Source organism: Bactrocera dorsalis, chromosome 6 (assembly GCF_023373825.1).
Source record: "Bactrocera dorsalis isolate Fly_Bdor chromosome 6, ASM2337382v1, whole genome shotgun sequence".
Classification (NCBI taxonomy): Eukaryota; Metazoa; Arthropoda; class Insecta; order Diptera; family Tephritidae; genus Bactrocera; species Bactrocera dorsalis.
The window spans coordinates 19,264,985-19,284,247 of NC_064308.1; the positions used below are offsets into that span (position 1 = coordinate 19,264,985).

The 19,263-nt window shown below is 40.0% G+C and overlaps 2 protein-coding genes across 10 annotated transcripts in view; one reads left to right on the plus strand and one right to left on the minus strand.

The window, feature by feature from the left end:
* The window catches only part of LOC125779268 (uncharacterized), a 465,548-nt gene that overhangs the window by 408,265 nt on the left and 38,020 nt on the right, over nucleotides 1-19,263 (minus strand). The gene's annotated exons all lie outside the window — the stretch shown is intronic.
* Nucleotides 1-19,263, plus strand: part of LOC105222607 (GIGYF family protein Gyf) — a 47,038-nt gene that overhangs the window by 8,564 nt on the left and 19,211 nt on the right. For 3 of the 6 annotated variants that reach the window (XM_049460062.1, XM_049460064.1, XM_049460063.1), the window contains exons 2-5: nucleotides 11,701-12,208; nucleotides 14,413-14,589; nucleotides 14,663-14,939; nucleotides 14,999-19,111. In XM_049460062.1, the coding sequence (XP_049316019.1) occupies nucleotides 11,798-12,208; nucleotides 14,413-14,589; nucleotides 14,663-14,939; nucleotides 14,999-19,111 (4,978 nt within the window). In that variant the 5' untranslated portion in view covers nucleotides 11,701-11,797. The remainder of the gene's footprint in view (nucleotides 1-11,700; nucleotides 12,209-14,412; nucleotides 14,590-14,662; nucleotides 14,940-14,998; nucleotides 19,112-19,263) is intronic. The other 3 variants (XM_049460066.1, XM_049460067.1, XM_049460065.1) reach the window with 2 other exon arrangements.

Below are 19,263 nucleotides of genomic sequence, written 5' to 3' on the forward strand. Positions count from 1 at the left end.
TTTAATCCTGAGGACCTCCACTATCCATCGGTACCATCAAATCGCGGCGCCGGAAGAATCGTAATCGTGCCAATTTTTTTAACATTTTTCACTTGGTATATTTAATTATACATTTTAAACATTGAAATAAGTTCACATTTCACTTTTATTTTGTAATATTTTACCTAAATTTATTAATTTAAAAATCACTTATCACACTCATCGTTGCAAATGTTAGATTGTTTACACTTATGAGGAAAACGAGCGTTGACACATCTTAAACACCAAATTTGTAGGATTCTTAACGATATTTCTTTGTTTGTTTTTTTGCGTGATTCTTTTTTCTATATTATAATAAAAAATACTTTCCAACATTTTTTAAGTTATAATTTTGAGTTGTGAAAACTTTTTCCATATATATGTATATGTATAATATGCGATTTATGTTCAATAAAAACAAATAAGTAAAAATCTATGATAATATTGTGAAATTTATATCATATCGGGGTGACTGAAGTACTTTCGCCTAGTACTCTTACTAGCACATAAATGATGCTTACTACGAGTGTAAAAAGTAATTTTTAAAATAAAGATTTCTTAGGTAAAAATCTACAAAAATTGAAAAATGTGGATGTATTTAAATGTTTATAGTTTAATTTAATTAATTTGAAGTAAAAAATGTGCGAAAACTGTGTTTAATATGGGGAAATAGCTTGTTGAAATGTTCGAATTTTGGAAATTTTTGAACTTTGAAGTCGACTATCTCATAAACTAAGCGTTTGCGGACCCTATAACCCTATACATTTTTTAATCAGGAGGACTTCCTCTTACCAACGATATCTTCAAATCGGGGCGCCAAAGAAATCGGAATTGTGCCTACAGAAGAACCAAGAGAAATAAAGAAAACAAGTAATACCCCTCGGACCAACACCTTGGCGAGCTCGGTTTTTTTGCATTGAACTCCCCTTAGCTTGGCGGCCTTCGGCCGCGCTTTAAAAAAAATAACCGTCAGTCGGACCAACACCTGGGCGTGCTCAGTTTTTTTTGCGTTGGGGACCTTCGACATCGCTTCAAAAAAATAAGCCTTGGTCGGACCAACACCTGGGCGTACTCAGTTTTTTTGCGTTGAACTCCTTTTTGCCCGATTCAACACCTGGATTAGTCAAGATAATGAGAATTCTGAAAGATTTTACATTACTCATCACACGATAATGAATTTAGTTATGACGTCATAATCTTTCTTTTTTCTTATTTTTATTCCATTACAAAATATGGTAACACTAATTTTTTGCTTGTTTACAACCATTTTCTTATTTTATGAATAAATGGATTTTAACTAAAATTTGATATGAAATGAAAGCTATTTTTACACTATCTATATAAATAAAAATGAATCGCCAAAATGTATGTACGCTCATAACTTTCATACGACTGAACCAAATTTGATATTTCTTTTGAGGTTCAGAGATGGTTTCTGCGGAGAAAAAAATTCGAATAATTGCCGGAAAACCCCTAAAAACAGCCCTTTTATTTTTCTCATACAAAAGAATGAACGTTCGTTCGTTAGTAACGCTAAGAAAACGGCTGAACCATTATTGATGAAATTTTCAAGAAAATGTTCTGTGTGAATCGGGGAAGGTTTAGAAATAAAAAACCTGTATGTCTTTCATGAGGAAAAGTTGGAAAATTGAAAAATTCCAAAAAGTTAATTTTTTCCATACAAATTTTTTCATTAAATTTTTTTGTTTGGTTTTTCAATTATTTAAATCGTTCAAATTTGGCGTTTGCTTCAAAAATTTTTTAAAATTATTCAGTGAAAATGTTATGTGTGTTGCAAACAAAGTGATCAATTACAGATTGAAATTTGTTACGATGCCATAAAGAGGTCGCGCTAATATCGGTCGGCGTTCTTTTTGGCATCAACATACATTAGCAGCCCAAGGCACATGTACGAGTACTCCCAGAATGCGATGCCATACGTGTGGTATTATGCATCGCGGTCAATCAGCAAGCGATCGTCACGATGTCAGAGCAAGACTTTTCAAGCAACAGCTTCGATGGACTTTATCTTGAAGTAACGTACATATATGTATATGGTGGAGTCAGTTGCTAGATGTATTCTGTTGAGTGGCAAAAGAGGGGTTTGCCGCACGCACACATTATTCTTTGGATGGTGGTTACACCAGATCAAATTGATGAAATTACGAGCATTTAATTATGCGGAAATTCCTGATGCAAAGAAAGAAGATCCAGTATCATACAAGTGATGAAAACCAAAAAGGTTCAAGGAACTTGCGGATACCACAATCCCACTTCGATTTGTGTGTAAATGCACGAAACAGTATCCACGTGCTTTTCTTTTGGAAATGATGGATATTCACTGTATCGGCGTCGCTCACCAGACGACAATGGCGTGAGTTAGAGGCGTGAATATCGAAGTTGACAACACATGGATCGTACTATATTCACCATCATTGTCTAATTCACATTCAAAACTCATATCAATGTTGAGTATTGCAGTTTGGTGTAATCGATAAAATACGTTTTTATGTACATCACCAAAGGAAGCAACATGGCGGTTATTAGTCTTGAACGATACGGTCGCTACGTGAACTGCACTAAAGCGCTTTGTATTTACTTTTGCAATTCATGAACGTTTTCCAACTGTTGTGCTTTTCGCATTTAATTTGGAGAATGGCCAAATAGTGTATTTTAACCCAGAAAATACAATACAGCAACAAAATTAACATTGGCGAGTTTTTGCTCAACTTTCGTCAGTGATCCGTTTGCGAGAACATTGCTCTATTCGGAAATATCTTGATATTGTACATAGAAAGCATCGTCGAAGAAATACTTACGCAGAAAGCAAGGCCAACCAGTAGATTGGCATTCGGGTGTCTTATCAACTAATACATTGGGACGAATTTACACCACCCGAAAAATGACGATTGTTTCTACCTTCGGTTGCTACTGATAAATGTACGCGGTTCAACTTCATATGAGTCATTGTGTACTGTGAATGATACGGTGTGTGCAACTTTTTGAGAAGCAAGCCAGCAATTACAATTGCTGAAAAATGATAATCACTGGAATGAAAATGACGTTCGCACACTTTTCACGATAATCATTTCAACATATCAGCCTCCAAATCCGCGTATATTATGGGATACGAACAAAAATGACATTGCCGAAGACATTTTACCATTTTACATTTCTAAAAATTGAATATGGATAAATTCCGGTTGATACTTCCGGTGGTTTGATGTCAATTCCATCTGCCGTTTATCGATTCACGAAAGATGAACTCCTCAAGAATGTTTATCCGAACATTGGTCAAATTTTCTTAACTACGATTCCTTGAGTGCACGTGCAATGACAGCTGCCCAAAATACCGATGTTGATGACTTAAACTGGAAGATTCAAAGTCAAATTCCGGAAGAATTGCGCTCATACAAATCGATCGATCGTCTTGACAATGAAGACGACGTCGTGAATTATCCAGTGGAGTTTCTAAATTCTTTGGAGGGGCTTTGTGTGCTACCGCATCATTTGCGTCTCAAAGTTTGATCTGTCGTTATTATGTTTCGCAATCTACAAGCGCCGAAACTGTGTAATGGAACCCGACTGATTGTGACGCAGCTATCGAATACAAGGGGGCAGAATGCTTGATTGGACGAATTTGTTTGAGTTCTCACGATTTGCCATTTCAGTTCAAACGGATTCCGTTTCCAGTAAAAATAGCATTTGAGATGACAATCATCAGGACACAAGGATAGTCGATAGAAGTGTATGGCATAAATTTTGAGCTGCTATGTTTTTTACACGGCCAGAAATACGTGGCGTGCTCAAGAGTTGGAAAACTATCTTCTCTGTACATTTATGCACCGGAACAGAAACCAAAAAATGTTGTTTATCAAGCTGCGTTGCATTGAAAATAAAAGAAATGATAAATTTAATTTTCTTTTCATTTCAAAACACATGTATTTTCACGCAGGACAACGGCTGCGGGGTCAGCTAGTTTGATATAAAATAAATGATTAGAAAAGAATTAGTGAATTAGTGGATATAAAAGTATAAAATATAAGTGTAAAATGCATTATAAATCGGAGAAACACGCTCTCCGGAGAAACACGCTCTCCGATAGTTGATTTTTGAATTTTAAGGTTGGTACGCAGCTCTCAAGTAATTGCTCAAGAACAAAAATACATTATTTCTCAAGTAATTTTGACAGCTGGTTACGCATTGTGAATGATCCACATTAGAAGAGCAAGAGAGAATAAACAAAGTAAACAAACTTTGTGCGTATGTATGTATGTATGTATGTGTATGGTAACACAAATATTTTCATTGAGATTTAAGGAATGTTGTTGATGATTGGTTGGTTTTCTACAACATTTCAAAATTGAACATACTTTATAATAATGATTTCAACTAATTTAGGATGAATTTGACGATTACTTCGAATTTCCTGCAAGAAACAATTGTTGATTTGATGTTTCTTCGCAAAACCAGGTTTGCCATATTCACATTTTATTGAAAAAAAGTATTAAAAATTAGTACTAGCTTTCTTAAGAGCTGCGTACTAGCACAAGTAACTTTATCGCAGGAACGTTTCTGGACCGTTTCTTAAGCGTTTTTTTATATGAAGTTTTTACGTTTCTTGAGAGCTGCGTACTAAGCTTTAAATGCAAATATCTGAAAAATCATAAGTCAGCGGCAACTATATGTATATATATTATTGATCTGGAGGACCTCCTCTATCCGTACATACCCATTTTAACCCCGAATGCTATTCTAAATCGCAGCCTTTTTTTTTTTTGAAGCCGAAGGCCGCCAACGCAAAAAGGAGTTTTACGTGAAAAAAACTTGTTGGACCGATTAGGGTAAATTTTTTGAAGCGCCAACACTTCAATTCCCATGACAGCCGGTTCTACGCACCGGAATTGACTCGGAGCTCCCGCTCAGATCTTCTGAGTTGTGCGGGTATCAACGCGAGCGAGATAATGGTGGTGGCCTAGCCTTCACCGTGCAGTATTGTCTAATTGATGAAGACATCGACCACAGGGATACTACCCTAGAATGTCAGGGTATAGCTATCCGGTCAGGCGATGTCGAGCTCGAAATATTTAATATATACATCCTCCAGTTACATGTTGCCCTACAGGATATCACCAGAATATAGGTGCGCAACTTCGTGGTGAAAACCGTTTGGTACTAGGCGACTTTAACGCGCTCCACGATCTTTGGCGCCGCGCCGCCACTCAATCAGAGTGGCCAACTGACGACCTCTACGGTCAGGAGCTCAATCAGGCAACAAAGCTCCCACTCTGACTTGTCCCCCCCCCCAACCTTCATCCCGCTCCAATCCTATTGCGAGAACCAATCAGCAACTCTTGGTTCCTCGCACAGTCTGTTCCGTGTGTCAGACCGTCATACGTCGGAATGTCATATCAGTTAAGTGCAATTCTTGCACTGGCTGCTGTCACTTCCCGACGTGTTCCGGCCTGCGCACCACACGTGAGTGGAGTGAATTCTACGTTGCCCCATGCTGCAGGAGTCTGCCCCCGCAACTCGCAACAGTGGCGTCGCCATCCAACACCCCAGTGCAACAACCCCTGCGGGTTCTGCAGCTGCAACAAACACCACCAACACGTCACTCCCTCACCCCCAGGATCACCCACGCACACCCGCGACAAACCAGACTTCTTCAATTCAATTGCAACGGACTCCAGAGTAAGATCGAGGCGATAGTTGCACTTATGAATCGGGAACGTGTATCGATAGCTGCGGTCCAAGAAACCAAGTTAAACAACCGCTCAGATCTTCTGAGTTGTGCAGGTTTCAACGTTATACGTAGAGACCGCGAGCGAGACAATGGTGGTGACCTAGCCTTCATATTTCACAACACCGTGCAGTATCGTCTAATTGATGAAAACATCGACCGCAGGGATACTACCCTAGAATGTCAGTGTATAGCTATCCGGTCAGGCGATATCGAGCTCGAAATATTTAATATATACATCCCCCCAGTTACATGTTGCCCTACAGGATATCACCAGAATATAGGTGCGCTACTTCGTGGTGAAAACCGTATGGTACTAGGCGACTTTAACGCGCACCACGATCTTTGGCATTCCTGCCTGTCAAATGATCGTAGGGAGATGGAGCTGGCGGAACAGATTGACGACTCGACATTCTGCACAATGAATGACGAAGCCCCCACCAGAGTTATGGACACCTGTAATAGCTCGCCCGATATTACCATTGCTGGTGGTGGTCTGATAAATAGCATAACCTGGCGACCTATGCTAACTCTTGCATCAGACCACCTGCCCATAATTATCTCGATCGAGAAGCCTCCTGATTTCGTTTCTGTGGACAACCGTACCTTCATTAACTTTAAAAAAGCTAATTAGGTCGGCTTCACAGAATTTATCGAGAGCACCTTCAACGCTCTACCCATTCCTACGGACGTATGCGTTGGCGAGCGTCAATTCCGCAAGGTGATCGCAGCAGCTACCGCTCGCTTCATCCCGGCTGGAAGAATAGCGGAAATCCGCCCCAATTTCCCAGCCGAAGCAGCTGTTCTAGCTAACGAGCGCGACACCTTACGCCATGCCGATCCCGGGGATCCCCGAATAAGGGATCTCAATTTGCAGATTCGGCGTATGGTAAATCAACATGGATAGAGCACCTGAAGTCCTGCAACCTCACCACCGGTGTGAGTAAGCTTTGGGCTACTGTCAAAGCTTTGTCTAATCCGAAGAGACATGACGACCGAGTTGAAGTTCATTTCAATGGTCATGCCTCTTCGGACCCGAAGAAGTGCGCGAGCTATTTTAGCCGGCAGTTTACACTGCACCCTTCGGTAGACAAGGCCAAGAGATGTGTTAACCGACGGCTGCGCAAAATGCCAAACAACTGCGCATCACTTACTTTCAGCGATGAGAAGGTTCAGCGTGTCATCACAAGGCAAAATCTTCCAGATCCAGTGGCCATGATGGAATCAACATGCTAATGTTAAAGTATCTAGGCTCGACGGGAGTAAAATATCTCACCAAGGTCCTCAACCTGTCGCTCACCACTCTTCAAATATCCGATGTGTGGAAAGTCGGAAGAGTGGTCCCACTACTGAGACCTGGGAAACCCGCCAACAAGGGGGAATCTTATCGTCCGATAACTCTCCTCTCCCCAGTAGTGAAGACACTTGAGGCCTTGTTACTCCCGACCTTCACTCACCACCTGAGCCTACCCAGCCACCAGCATGGATTCCGCAAAGTGCACAGCACCACCACAGCACTTAGCGTCATAAACGCCTAGATAGTTCGTGGCCTCAACCAGAAACCACCCTGCGAAAGAACGATCCTCGTAGCGTTGGACCTGTCAAAAGCTTTTGACACGGTCAATCACACAACGCTATTGCAGGACATCGAAAAAACCACTCTCCCTCCAGGGCTAAAGAGGTGGACCATGAACTATCTTAACGGTCGTCAGTCATCCGTACTATTTCGAGGTGAAACATCTAAACTAAGTAGAATTAAACAGGGGGTTCCGTAGGGTGGTGTCCTCTCCCCGTTACTGTCTAATTTCTATATCTCGAGACTTCCTCAGCCACCAGAGGGGGTATTCATAGCCTCGTATGCAGATGATTGCACGATATTGACGTCGGGCAATCGAATCGATGGCATGTTTTCGAAAGTAAAAAACTATCTCCGACTTTTCTTGTTTCCTTACTCCATGGAACCTCATACTTTCACCCACCAAATCCACAGCGACCATATTCACAAACTGGACAAAAGAGTATAGACTTGAACTTAATATTGCAGCCGACTGTCAATAACCCTAAGATTTTAGGCGTAACCCTCGATAGTCTATGCTCCTTCTCTCCCCATACGACCGGGATTATCGCCAAGGTACAGAGCCGCAACAAAATCCTCAATTCGCTAGCCGGCAGCACATGGGGAAAAGACAAAGAAACGTTGCTGGCAACTTACCAAGGCAATCGGCCGGCCGGTCCTCAACTACGCAGCACCAATATGGTCGCCTGGATGCAGTGGTACGCAGATGAGGAAACTTCAGACCTGTCAGAATACAACACTCCGGACCACGACGGGATGCCTCTTGATGTCTCCCATTGAACATCTCCACAATGAGACGCCCATGCTACCAGTAAAGGAGCATAATCTGCCTCTCCAGGCAGTTCATGCTGGGTTGTTTCCGTAGGAATCACCCTTGCAGCCACCTGCTTGGAGCGGAACCGCCTCCCAGGAGCATCAAGAGGTCGACTCGACTATGTCGTCGACATCGAACAGTACGCCGACCAGACTTCGTACGCAATAAACTTTCGACAGGCACTGACCGCCATTCACAGTGGAGCCATCAACACCTTTACCGACTCCCTTCCCGTGAATAGCGTTCTTGGAGTCAAACCACCACCTATAGAGCTCCAGTTGCCGCGAGAAACGCGAGTGACCCTAGCGCAACTTCGTTCTGGATACTGTAGCAGGTTAAACTCCTACTTATCCAGAATCGACCCCGACATACCTAATGAATGTCCTGCATGCAACGAGTCTCCGCTTCAAAAAAATAACCCCCGTCGTACCAATACCAGAGTCATGTTTTACACGTAAAACTTTTTTTGCGTTGGCCGCGCTTCAAAAAAAAAAATTGTTGTGTATACCAGAGACCTGCACGATTAAGGTAGGCATCGTACGTTTACGTTACTAAGTAACACTTCTGACGATTACCACGATGCGAAGGTAACATTACGCATCGGCATCGCGGCATCGTGGCATCGTACGATTACTATCTGGTATCGTCAATGGCAAATGAAACGAAATTCTTTTCTTCGCGCACAATACTTATTGAGTAACATGCAGTGGTCGGCATGAGAGGATCTGTCACTGCGTTGGTGAGCACGAAAAAAAGTAGCGAAAAGAGTAGCCCAGTGAGAAATTGGAATTAAAATTAAGCAAATTTTATAAGCAAAATTATAAAATAATGAAAATTAACAAAATGTATTTTAAGGATATATTCCCTATTATCTTTAAAAGACTTGGAACATAAAAGGCATTGCATGGCACCAAAGGCATTTAGAAACATAAAATATTTCCCGCAGGGCTTATTTGGTTTTGCGCTATAGTCTTACATGATGTTAATTCGTTGCTGGCTCGACAACGACTGAACGATAGAGCGTAAGCGTACGTGTGAAGTTAGTTTCCACAATTGTTTTAAGAAATACCGACCACTGGTAACATGTTAGTAATCGGCGATGCCGCGATGCCGATACCCACGATGCCAAATTACCGTTACGTAGCGTGTACTCGCCGCATCGGCATCGCCGCTTGCTAACATGTTAGTTTTTTAATTACTCGTGCAGGTCTCTGGTGTATACATGTACAAATTAAATAGTCATGATTTCATAAATAGATATGTGATAATGGGCTAGTGAATGAATTATATATATTAATTGGATTGGGTTCCGACCCTATGGTTGACGTTTTGCACCTTAAGGTATATTCCTGGCTTTGATTCTTGCAGGTTACAGAAGTATAAAATGTTCAGTTGCACCCGAACTTAGTCCTTATTTGTTATTTTTTTACTGAGGTTCCTGACTTAACAAGGTCAGAGGTCATTTTTAATGAATTACCTGAGTACACAAGGTCATTATATTTCGAATAGGGGAGTTACGAGAACTCCCATACCCCTAATATGCCGTGATTTATTGACATCTAACATAAGACGGAAGAGCGAAATTTGTCATCTACACAAAACTAACCACATTGTCACATTGTAGGCTAATCTCATATCCACTGTTATTAAATTATTGCACTATTATTCGATATATGGGAGTTATTAACCGTGGGACCGATTACAGTGGTATTTGGCATGACTTATAACGAAAAGCATATTATTATAAATAGTGTGTGTGCCAATGTTCAGAATCTTTTAATATGTAATACAACTCTCTTGGTGTTGAAAAACACGTGTGCCAAGTTCCATCAAGATATGTAAATTTTTACCACAACTAGTCTAAACCCGCTCGCTCTATGTTGTAAAGGATATCATGTATCGTGATAACAATATAATGGAATAGTTACATTGGCAATCTACATTTTTTATTGACTTCAGAAATCACTTAAGGAATAGTACATACATAAATAAGTATGATGTAACATCTTCACAATCTCTGCGTCTGCATCGTATATCCAGGGATAAACTTATTCCAGTGTGAGAACGCTTCAAAATTACAGTTTTTTATAACATTTTCCATTATGGTCATATTGGACAAAGTAATAATTTATGGGCAGTTAAATTAAAACACCCAACATTTAGTACGAATAAGAATTAATATATCGTGGTTAATTGATATATACAGAAACTATTTAAATCTTTTCATGGTATGTTAAAAGAACTGACTTTTGACCTTTCAATACCCAATTAAAGGATTTAAGCTTTTTAGCTATCAATTAATAAATGTTTTTAATAATTTTCCATTGGAAATAATACAAAAACCACTGTACCCTGCCAGTAGCTGTGTGATTTTATTTTGTATAGGGTGGGCCATATAAAATTTTAAATTTCGAAGATAGGGCGTAAAAAATTGAGTGTAGCGTTTACTGTATGGCACGTAACGCCGTCCTGCTGGAACCAAATGTTGTCCAAGTCTTCCTCTTCAATTTGCTTGAAGAAAAATTCGGTTAACATTGCGCGATATCACTCACCATTGATGGTTACGGTTCCTTCTTCATTTTCGAAGAAAAATGGGCCGATGATTCCACCAGACCAAAATCCGCACCATACAGTGATTCGTGCTGGGTGCATTGGCTTCTCGACGATTACATGAAGGTTTTCTGTGCCCCAAATGCGACAATTCTGCTTGTTAACGTAACCGTCGAGGTGGAAATGAGCCTCGTCCGAAAATATGATTTTTCGGTAAAATTGACCATCCTCGGTCAAACGATCTTTTGCCCAATCTGCGAACTGTAGAATAGTGAATAGCGACCCATTTCGTAAATTTTAAACTTTTTATTGAATATCTGCCACTTTCCGAATGGTATTTGACGTTTCCAATGTCGAAATATAAATAATTCAAATTTAAAACGTTAGATGGCCCACCCGTTATTTTTGAAGAAAAAAATGATTCATACATGAATATTGAACACATGCTTATGTTTCGAAATATATTTTTTTTATTTAGTAATTTTTGTGACTCTTAACATAAAACGATAGAAAGTACTCTATGCAAGTCCCAAGGTTCCAAGCTACCTCATCACCAATTTTTAGCCATTTTTTACGGCTGTTCTTGAGTTACAATATTTATAAATACATATAACTAATATAATGCATATAAATAATAATATAATACATATAAATAATAATATAATACATATACATAATAATATAAATACATAAAATATAATATTCATACATAAATTGCGAAATCGAGGGTGGTTTTGCAAAAAAGGCCGCCGTTAGGCCCTTCAGGACTGTGGTTCGGGCGTAATGCGCGGACATACAAAAACGGCGTTTTATTTTTATATATAAGGTTATTGCTTGTGAGTATAATAATTTCGAATAATTTTGTTAAAACGTATAAGTGAACAACAATTTTATATACTCAATGTTGAAGAACGTTGAAACTAATGTTTTATTGCAATAACTTCTGTTTTTCTGTTGTATTTTGTATAATACTCATTGACCAATAACTATTACTTCCAGCAAACAGTGTGTGCCGTAATTGACCAGAAGCTTTAACCATATACCTGCTGTTTTACACAAATAATATTAACGAATATTAATTTTCACTTCTGCAAAAATGACAGACTCAATGAAATTTGGTCCTGAATGGCTTCGTAACATGTCTGCGGATAACACAAGTTCTAGTCTACTGTCTAGTGGAAGCACTGTTGGTGGAGGTACCGTGATGTCCACTTCATCCAATTCAAACAACGGTGGTAATGGAAGTGGTCATCAATCATTTGAAATAACTTCAAGTGTGTCATCACCAGTAATTAGTCAATTTTCTTATGCTTTAGCTCCTCGAAATACATTTCCAGAATTCCGTTATGGCCGTGAAGAAATGCTGTCGTTATTCGATAAAAACTATAACATGCCTGAAATATTACCAACGTTTAAGAAAATATTTGTTGAAAAGGTGCAGTTGCCGCTAGCTCTTATACCAAGTACAGACGAGGAACTGCTGCCACAGGTTCCACCGGTTACAACAGTAAGTATCTATACATTAATTATTTATTTTTCACATCTTTGAGTCAAACCAGAGTATGTCCCATAATGTGTTATTTTAAGAGTTTCGATTTTTTTAATTCAAACGTTTTTAATTCGTTAAATTTTCAATTTTAAATTCTGATGTTGGTCAAAATGGTAGAACACGAAGTACACAAACGCGAAAAATATTATATCTTAAACAGTTTACTTTTTAATTCTTAACTATAAATTGGACTACAAATTAAAAATATATTTTATTTTTGGGATTTTATTTTGTAACACTATATTTGGACTTAATGCCAGCATGGACCAGGATCAAAACTGCTTCTACGTGTTACTCCAATGATGTCAAATTTAATCTCAAACTTATCCATCCAAACAGTATGAGATCGCCGAAATAACAGCTCTTGGTTGAATAAAATCTGGTTCAAATCCGATAACGTATGGAGAAACGGCTATCTTTAATCTTTCTTCTTCTTCTTTACTGGCGTAGACACTGCTTACGCGATTATAGCCGAGTTAACAACCGCGCGCCAGTTGTTTCTTCTTTTCGCTACGTGGCGCCAGTTGGATGTTCCAAGGGAAGACAGGTCCTTCTCCACTTGGTCCTTCCAACGGAGTGGAGGTCTTCCTCTTCCTCTGCTTCCCCCGGCAGATATCGCATCGAACACTTTCAGAGCTGGAGTGTTTTCGTCCATCCGGACAACATGACCTAGCCAGCGTAGCCGCTGTCTTTTAATTCGCTGAACTATGTCAATGTCGTATATCTCGTTCAGCTCATCGTTCCATCGAATGCAATATTCTCCGTGGCTAATGCGCAAAGGACCATAAATCTTTCGCAGAACCTTTCTCTCGAAAACTCGCAACGTCGACTCATCGGTTGTTGTCATCGTCCAAGCCTCTGCACCATATAGCAGGACGGGAATTATCAGTGTCTTATAGAGTTTGGTTTTTGTTCGTCGAGAGAGGACTTTACTTTTCAATTGCCTACTCAGTCCGAAGTAGCACCTGTTGCCAAGAGTAATCCTGCGTTGGATTTCCAGACTGACATTTTTGGTGGTATTAATACTGGTTTCTAAATAGACGAAATTTTATTTACAACTTCAAAGTTATGACTGTCAACAGTGACGTGAGAGATAAGTCGCGAGTGCGACGACTGTTTGTTTGATGACAGGAGATATTTCGTCTTGCCCTCGTTCACTGCCAGACCCATTTGCTTTGCTTCCTTGTCCAGCCTGGAGAAAGCAGAACTAACGGCGCGGGTGTTGAGGCCAATGATATCAATATTATCGGCATACGCCAGCAGCTGTACACTTATAAAAGATTGTACCTGCTCGATTAAGTTCTGCAGCTCGAATAATTTGCTCCAGCAGCAGATTGAAGAAGTCGCACGATAGGGAGTCGCCTTGTCTGAAACCTCGTTTGGTATCGAACGGCTCGGGGAGGTCCTTCCCGATTCTGACGGAGCTTTTTGTGTTGCTCAACGTCAGTTTACACAGCCGTATTAGTTTTGCGGGCATACCAAATTCAGACATCGTGGAATAAAGGCAGCTCCTTTTCGTGCTGTCGAAAGCAGCTTTGAAATCGACGAAGAGGTGGTGTTTGTCGATTCTTCTTTCACGGGTCTTTTCCAAGAATTGGCGCATGATGAATATCTGGTCGGATTTTGATTTGCTAGGTCTAACGCCATACTGATAGGGTCCAATCAGTTTGTTGACGGTGGGCTTTAATCTTTCAGTTAATACGCTCGATAGAACTTTATACGCGACGTTGAGGAGGCTTATCCCACGGTAGTTGGCGCAGATTGTGGAGTTTCCCTTTGATCTTTAACCTTTAGTGTATGATTTATACCAAAAATGATTACCGTCCATTAGTAATGTTGTTAAATAATTCAATAGCACTTCGTTTATTTTGATTTGCGGTTGAAAAACTCGAGTAGTAATAGTAATAGTATCTAGTTCTTCTATTGAACGTGGAAAAGGTTTATGTTCTTGAAATGATAATTGGTGTTATTAGTATAGCTTTTCAATTATGTAAAATATGAATGCTCCGCAGAAATACCTTTGGTTCTGGCTGTAGTTCTTCATACGGTACTATGTTTCTACATGATTTCTGATTCAACTGGTTGAGAATGTATAGAATGTAATTTTTAACTTTATTTTTGTTTATTTGTAACACGAGCATCTAACTATTTTTGTATCGTAGCAACGAGCTTCATGGATGCAACGATCACCAGTTGGTTTCAATACTTCTACAAGAAGCGGGGGAAGAGGGGGTTCTGTAGACCGTGGTCGGATGCGTGGTAAGCCAAATTATCATCAATTATACCAACGACCAATACCAATGTTCGGCGAAGATGATCCACGGTCAATTCCAGCGAAGGTAGTAACTTGTAGATAAAAAAAAAACCAAAAACAATTAACATATTTTAAATTATGGGCTTTTATTTAAATAGATTGAACGCGGGTGGTCGGAACGGAATGGGGGAGGCGATTCTTCAAGCACAGGAGGCGGCAACATGTCTGGGATCGGCTCAAGTTCAGATTGGAGTGGTACTCCAATTTCAAGTCCACGAAAAGAATTTTCTAGTCACCCAAGGAACTTGGAGAATTGGCGGCGTAATCGCAACGAGGATGGTTCGGGCGATGCTCCTAGCAGTGGGTTGGGTAATACTGAAGGTTGGCGCGGTAATAGTGGCGCAGGCGGTAATTTCGCAGTAACACATCGTTGGGGTATACAATAAATAAGCCGTTTTTGAATTGAACGAAATATATTTGTAATCAATTAATAGGGCGTTCGGCAAGCTGGCGTGACGAAGATATAACATCAGCTAATATTGATATGGGGTATAGCGGTAGCGGACATAATTTGACGATGCAGCGTTCCTACTCTACCATAACTACTGTGAACGAACGTGGAGGATATAATAGCAGTTCAGCAAAATCACTACAGAATTCGTCAAACGGTTTTAGCAGCAACCAAGCTTCCGGTCGAACTTTCAACATCTTATCTGGTTTAAATTCACCGATAACACGCTCTTCTCAATGGAATAGTCATAGTGCAAGTATAGGTAACTGTTCAAGTGGAGAGGGAGAAGACAATTTGCCGGAATGGGCTATGGAAAACCCATTGGAGGGCGGTGGAACATTTGATTCAAGTGGAGCATTTCACGGTACTGTGCACGATACTGAAAATGAAAGTAATGAGAAACCAAGCCGAAAAAAAAGTGATTCCGGTAGTGAAAGCTCTGCACGTAATAATGAAGGGAGTAGCGTGAAAGACAGCAAATCTTTGGAGACTCCAATAGGGAGAGCAATAGCATCTCTTGAAAACAAAAGCAATATGTCTGACTCTTCTGAACACTCACCTCCATGTACACCTTTAGAGAGTTTAATAGCACTGCCTAACGAAAAATCCTCACAACCAAAATCGGAGACTATTGCACAAAAACCAAATACGACAAAACATGATTCACCCAAAACCCAACAAAATTCGGACATGCGTAGTAGAGATGTAACACCTACAACAGTAACATCTTCAAATTCGTCTTTCTACAGCACTGACAATGCGGCTAATAAAATAGGTATTACTTCTGGCGGTAGTGCCAGTGTTCATCGTGATCTGTCAGATCGGATGAGGGAGGTTACTGACAATATGATTGAAAAGTTGATTATGGAAGATGATACCATCGGTATTAGTGATAATAATAACCGAAATGAAATCAAACAGGATGTTCCACCCTTACCAGTGCAGGTTACCGTAGCACCTCTCACCCCTGCAGCTAATAACTTATGTGCTCCTAATGTTTTTACAACAGTAACTGCCATGCATAAGCAACCGCCGCAACAGCCAAACGAAGGTCCAGTCTCTATTTCTCCGGCTTCAGCACCAGTCCTCACGGATGGTCTTCACAAGGGCATACAACTTTTCGGTGGAGGAATAGTAGTGGATCATGCAACAATGCAGCACCACCACATGCAGCAGCAGCAGCAACTGGCAGCTACTGCAACAGCAAATATTTCGTCAGTTGGTCATTCTTCTCATGGTATAAATTCTACAACCTTAACAGCAGGACCATCTGACCTTTGGTATTATAGAGATCCTCAATCAAAAGTTCAAGGTCCATTCACAGCGATCGAAATGACGGAATGGTATCGAGCTGGCTATTTTAATGAAAATTTGTTTGTACGCCGATTTTGTGATACGCATTTTCGTTCTTTGGGGGAGTTGATAAAGATTTGTAATGACAATATGCCTTTTACTCACAGCCATCTGATACCAAATTTAGATAATATGCATTTAGCTAATCCTCCTGTAGTAGGGCAAGCCCAAAAGCCCCAAACATCTGGAGATTATAATCTAAAGCAACAGACTCATCAGCAAACTGAACGACATCAACAACAACGTGATCAAATTAAAAGCAATTTGAGTCCTTCAGCAGATTTTTTAAGCGGCAATGTTAAAAATCTTATACCCGTTGACGTTTCCAATATGTACTTCCAAATGCTACGTCACCAAGAGATGTTGATATTTAATGAATTATCGGAAAATGAATGTTTCCAACAACTTACACCTTCAGAAAAAGAAGCCGTGGTACGACAAAAGCTGCAACTGCAAGTGGAATATATGCCTAATAGATCTGGTTTAAGTAATTCATTAGCGGCTATAAATCATTCGGGGACGACAAACCAATTGTATGACATAATGGATGGTGCCAAAAAAGATCTAGTGTTTAGTGGCACTGTTACCACAGGATATTCAAATCTTCCACAGCAGCCTCCACCGAACACATTTTTGGAACATGATGATTTTCTTCTGAATACACAACAGCACCCACAGTCTATTCAAGCTGTATTTAATAATAATCAATTTGCAAATGTGTTGCCAAGTGTCGTTGAAAATAGTAGTTCTGGAAAACTAAATCGTGTAATTGAGGACCAAGTGGGAAATGAGTTACTTAATAATTTTAATATGAGAATGTTTTTACCTTCAAGTAATGGTGATCAACCTATGCTTCCAAATCCAAAACCTCAAGAGTTTATTGCCGCGAATAATGCTGATTTTCTGAATGAAGCACAATTGTTAGTTGCCAGAAATTCTATGGGTCAAAATAATTCTCTCGCCCATTCATGGTTACCATCGATAGCTAATCGAGCTCCACATCAATGTCCCAATGAATGGCAAAATAATTTATTGGTGGGAATCCCTATGACAGTTACGTCGGGTTGTAACACTAACACCGCCAATGCAAATAGTATGACACAAGAAATTCAGCAACAGACGGAACAACATCCGAAAAAAATAATTCCCGTATCTATGTGGGATTTGCCCACTTTGGCGCACACTCAAGGCGATCAGATAAAATCAGAGCAGCAAGTGAAATGCGAACCCCCAAACTATGAAAATCTTAATTCTTCAAATGTACTACCTACGCTTCCTAGGCAAGATCATGCCAGTGCAAATGATGGTCAGCCCAATAAGTCCTCTACTAGTCTTGATAAACATACTAATACACTAACAGAAATTCACCAGAAGAACTCACCAACACTGCCAACAGCATCATCTCTGACAAAATTGCCAAAAGATGAAACTGTTGGTAAACACCATAATATTAGTACAAAACGTGCGATCAAGCAACAGCTAGTAACCGGTAAGAACTCAAAGGTGTCTGAGGACAGTGCTTGCAGCAAAAAAAATGAAGAGGATCGACGTCGAGATCAAGCTGAAGATAAGCGTCGGCAGAAGGAGGAAAAGAAACGCCAGCAAGCAGATGAGGAAAAACGCCGCCAACAACAATTAGATGATGAAAAGCGTCGACAAATGCTTGAAGAAAAAGAACGGCAGCAGCAGATCCAAGCACAACGGCGACAAGCAATGCTAGGAAATAACGCCAATGCAAATAATTCCTCTGGTTTGGCTGAATCTGGGAATTCAGTTACTAAATTTCCTAAAGAAAATCAGCGTATACAATCATCGGTTGCACCATGGTCCGCTCAAAGCAATGCAGCTTCTCTAAAAGGTGGGCCATGTCTAGCTGAAATACAAAAAGCTGAAAGACGGGAACGCCAAATGGAACAGCGTCAAATGGAAATGTTTCTCAAACGAGTTCGTGCTAGTGCCACCGCTGCTGTTGAAGCATTTGATTCTATGTTAAAATGGAACGCACCTGTAAGGGACATTCCCGTTAAAAGTTTTGCCGAAATACAAGCAGAAGAAGCTAAGCGATTAGCCAACGAACAGACTATGATGCAGCGTCGCAAAGAACAGGAACAGCAGCAAGCGACAGCTGCCATGAGTGCAACAAGTAATGCGGGTGGAGGTCCCAATAATATTTCGGCTATATGGTCAAGCACAAAAGTTTGGGGTTCAACAAGCACAACTGGTTTCTGGGAAGAACCTGTCAAATTTAGTGCTGCGGTTGCTGCTAATAATAATTCTGGTAGAGGGGTTGCCTCTACTTCTACAAATAATACTATAACTAAACAATCTTCAACCGGACAACAAAAACTGTCACCATCTGCTTCTACCGGTAACACAAATGTTGCTGTTAGTGGACCATTTGGAAACCAACAACAAAATACCGTACGTAACTTACGTAAAAGTCAAACTGTGTCCATTATGCAAAGTGCTGGAACCCAAAATGATAAAAGTCCTAAGAACAATAACCAACAACCAAGTAACAATGCAGGAAAACCAGGTCCAACTAATAAAACTCAATCACAAAAAGCTAGTGGAAATAATGCTGATGGTAGTATTGGGGCTGATAAAAAAATCTTTACTAAAAATTCATCGAACAATGGGTCTAGCCGTGCCACCGCCCCTAACAATAAACGAGATGATTATGAGACCGAGTTTATTGCCTGGTGTACAAAAAGTCTGAACAACATGAATACAAAACTGGATGGTAAATATTTTTTTATAATAAATTGTGTTGTTTATTCACTCAATTGCCTCTGTCAAATGTAACAATTTAGTTAGTAATGCGTTCGCGTTTATTTACATAATTATTAATTGCTGCTTTAGAAATGTTTTAACACCCATAAATATATCAATGAA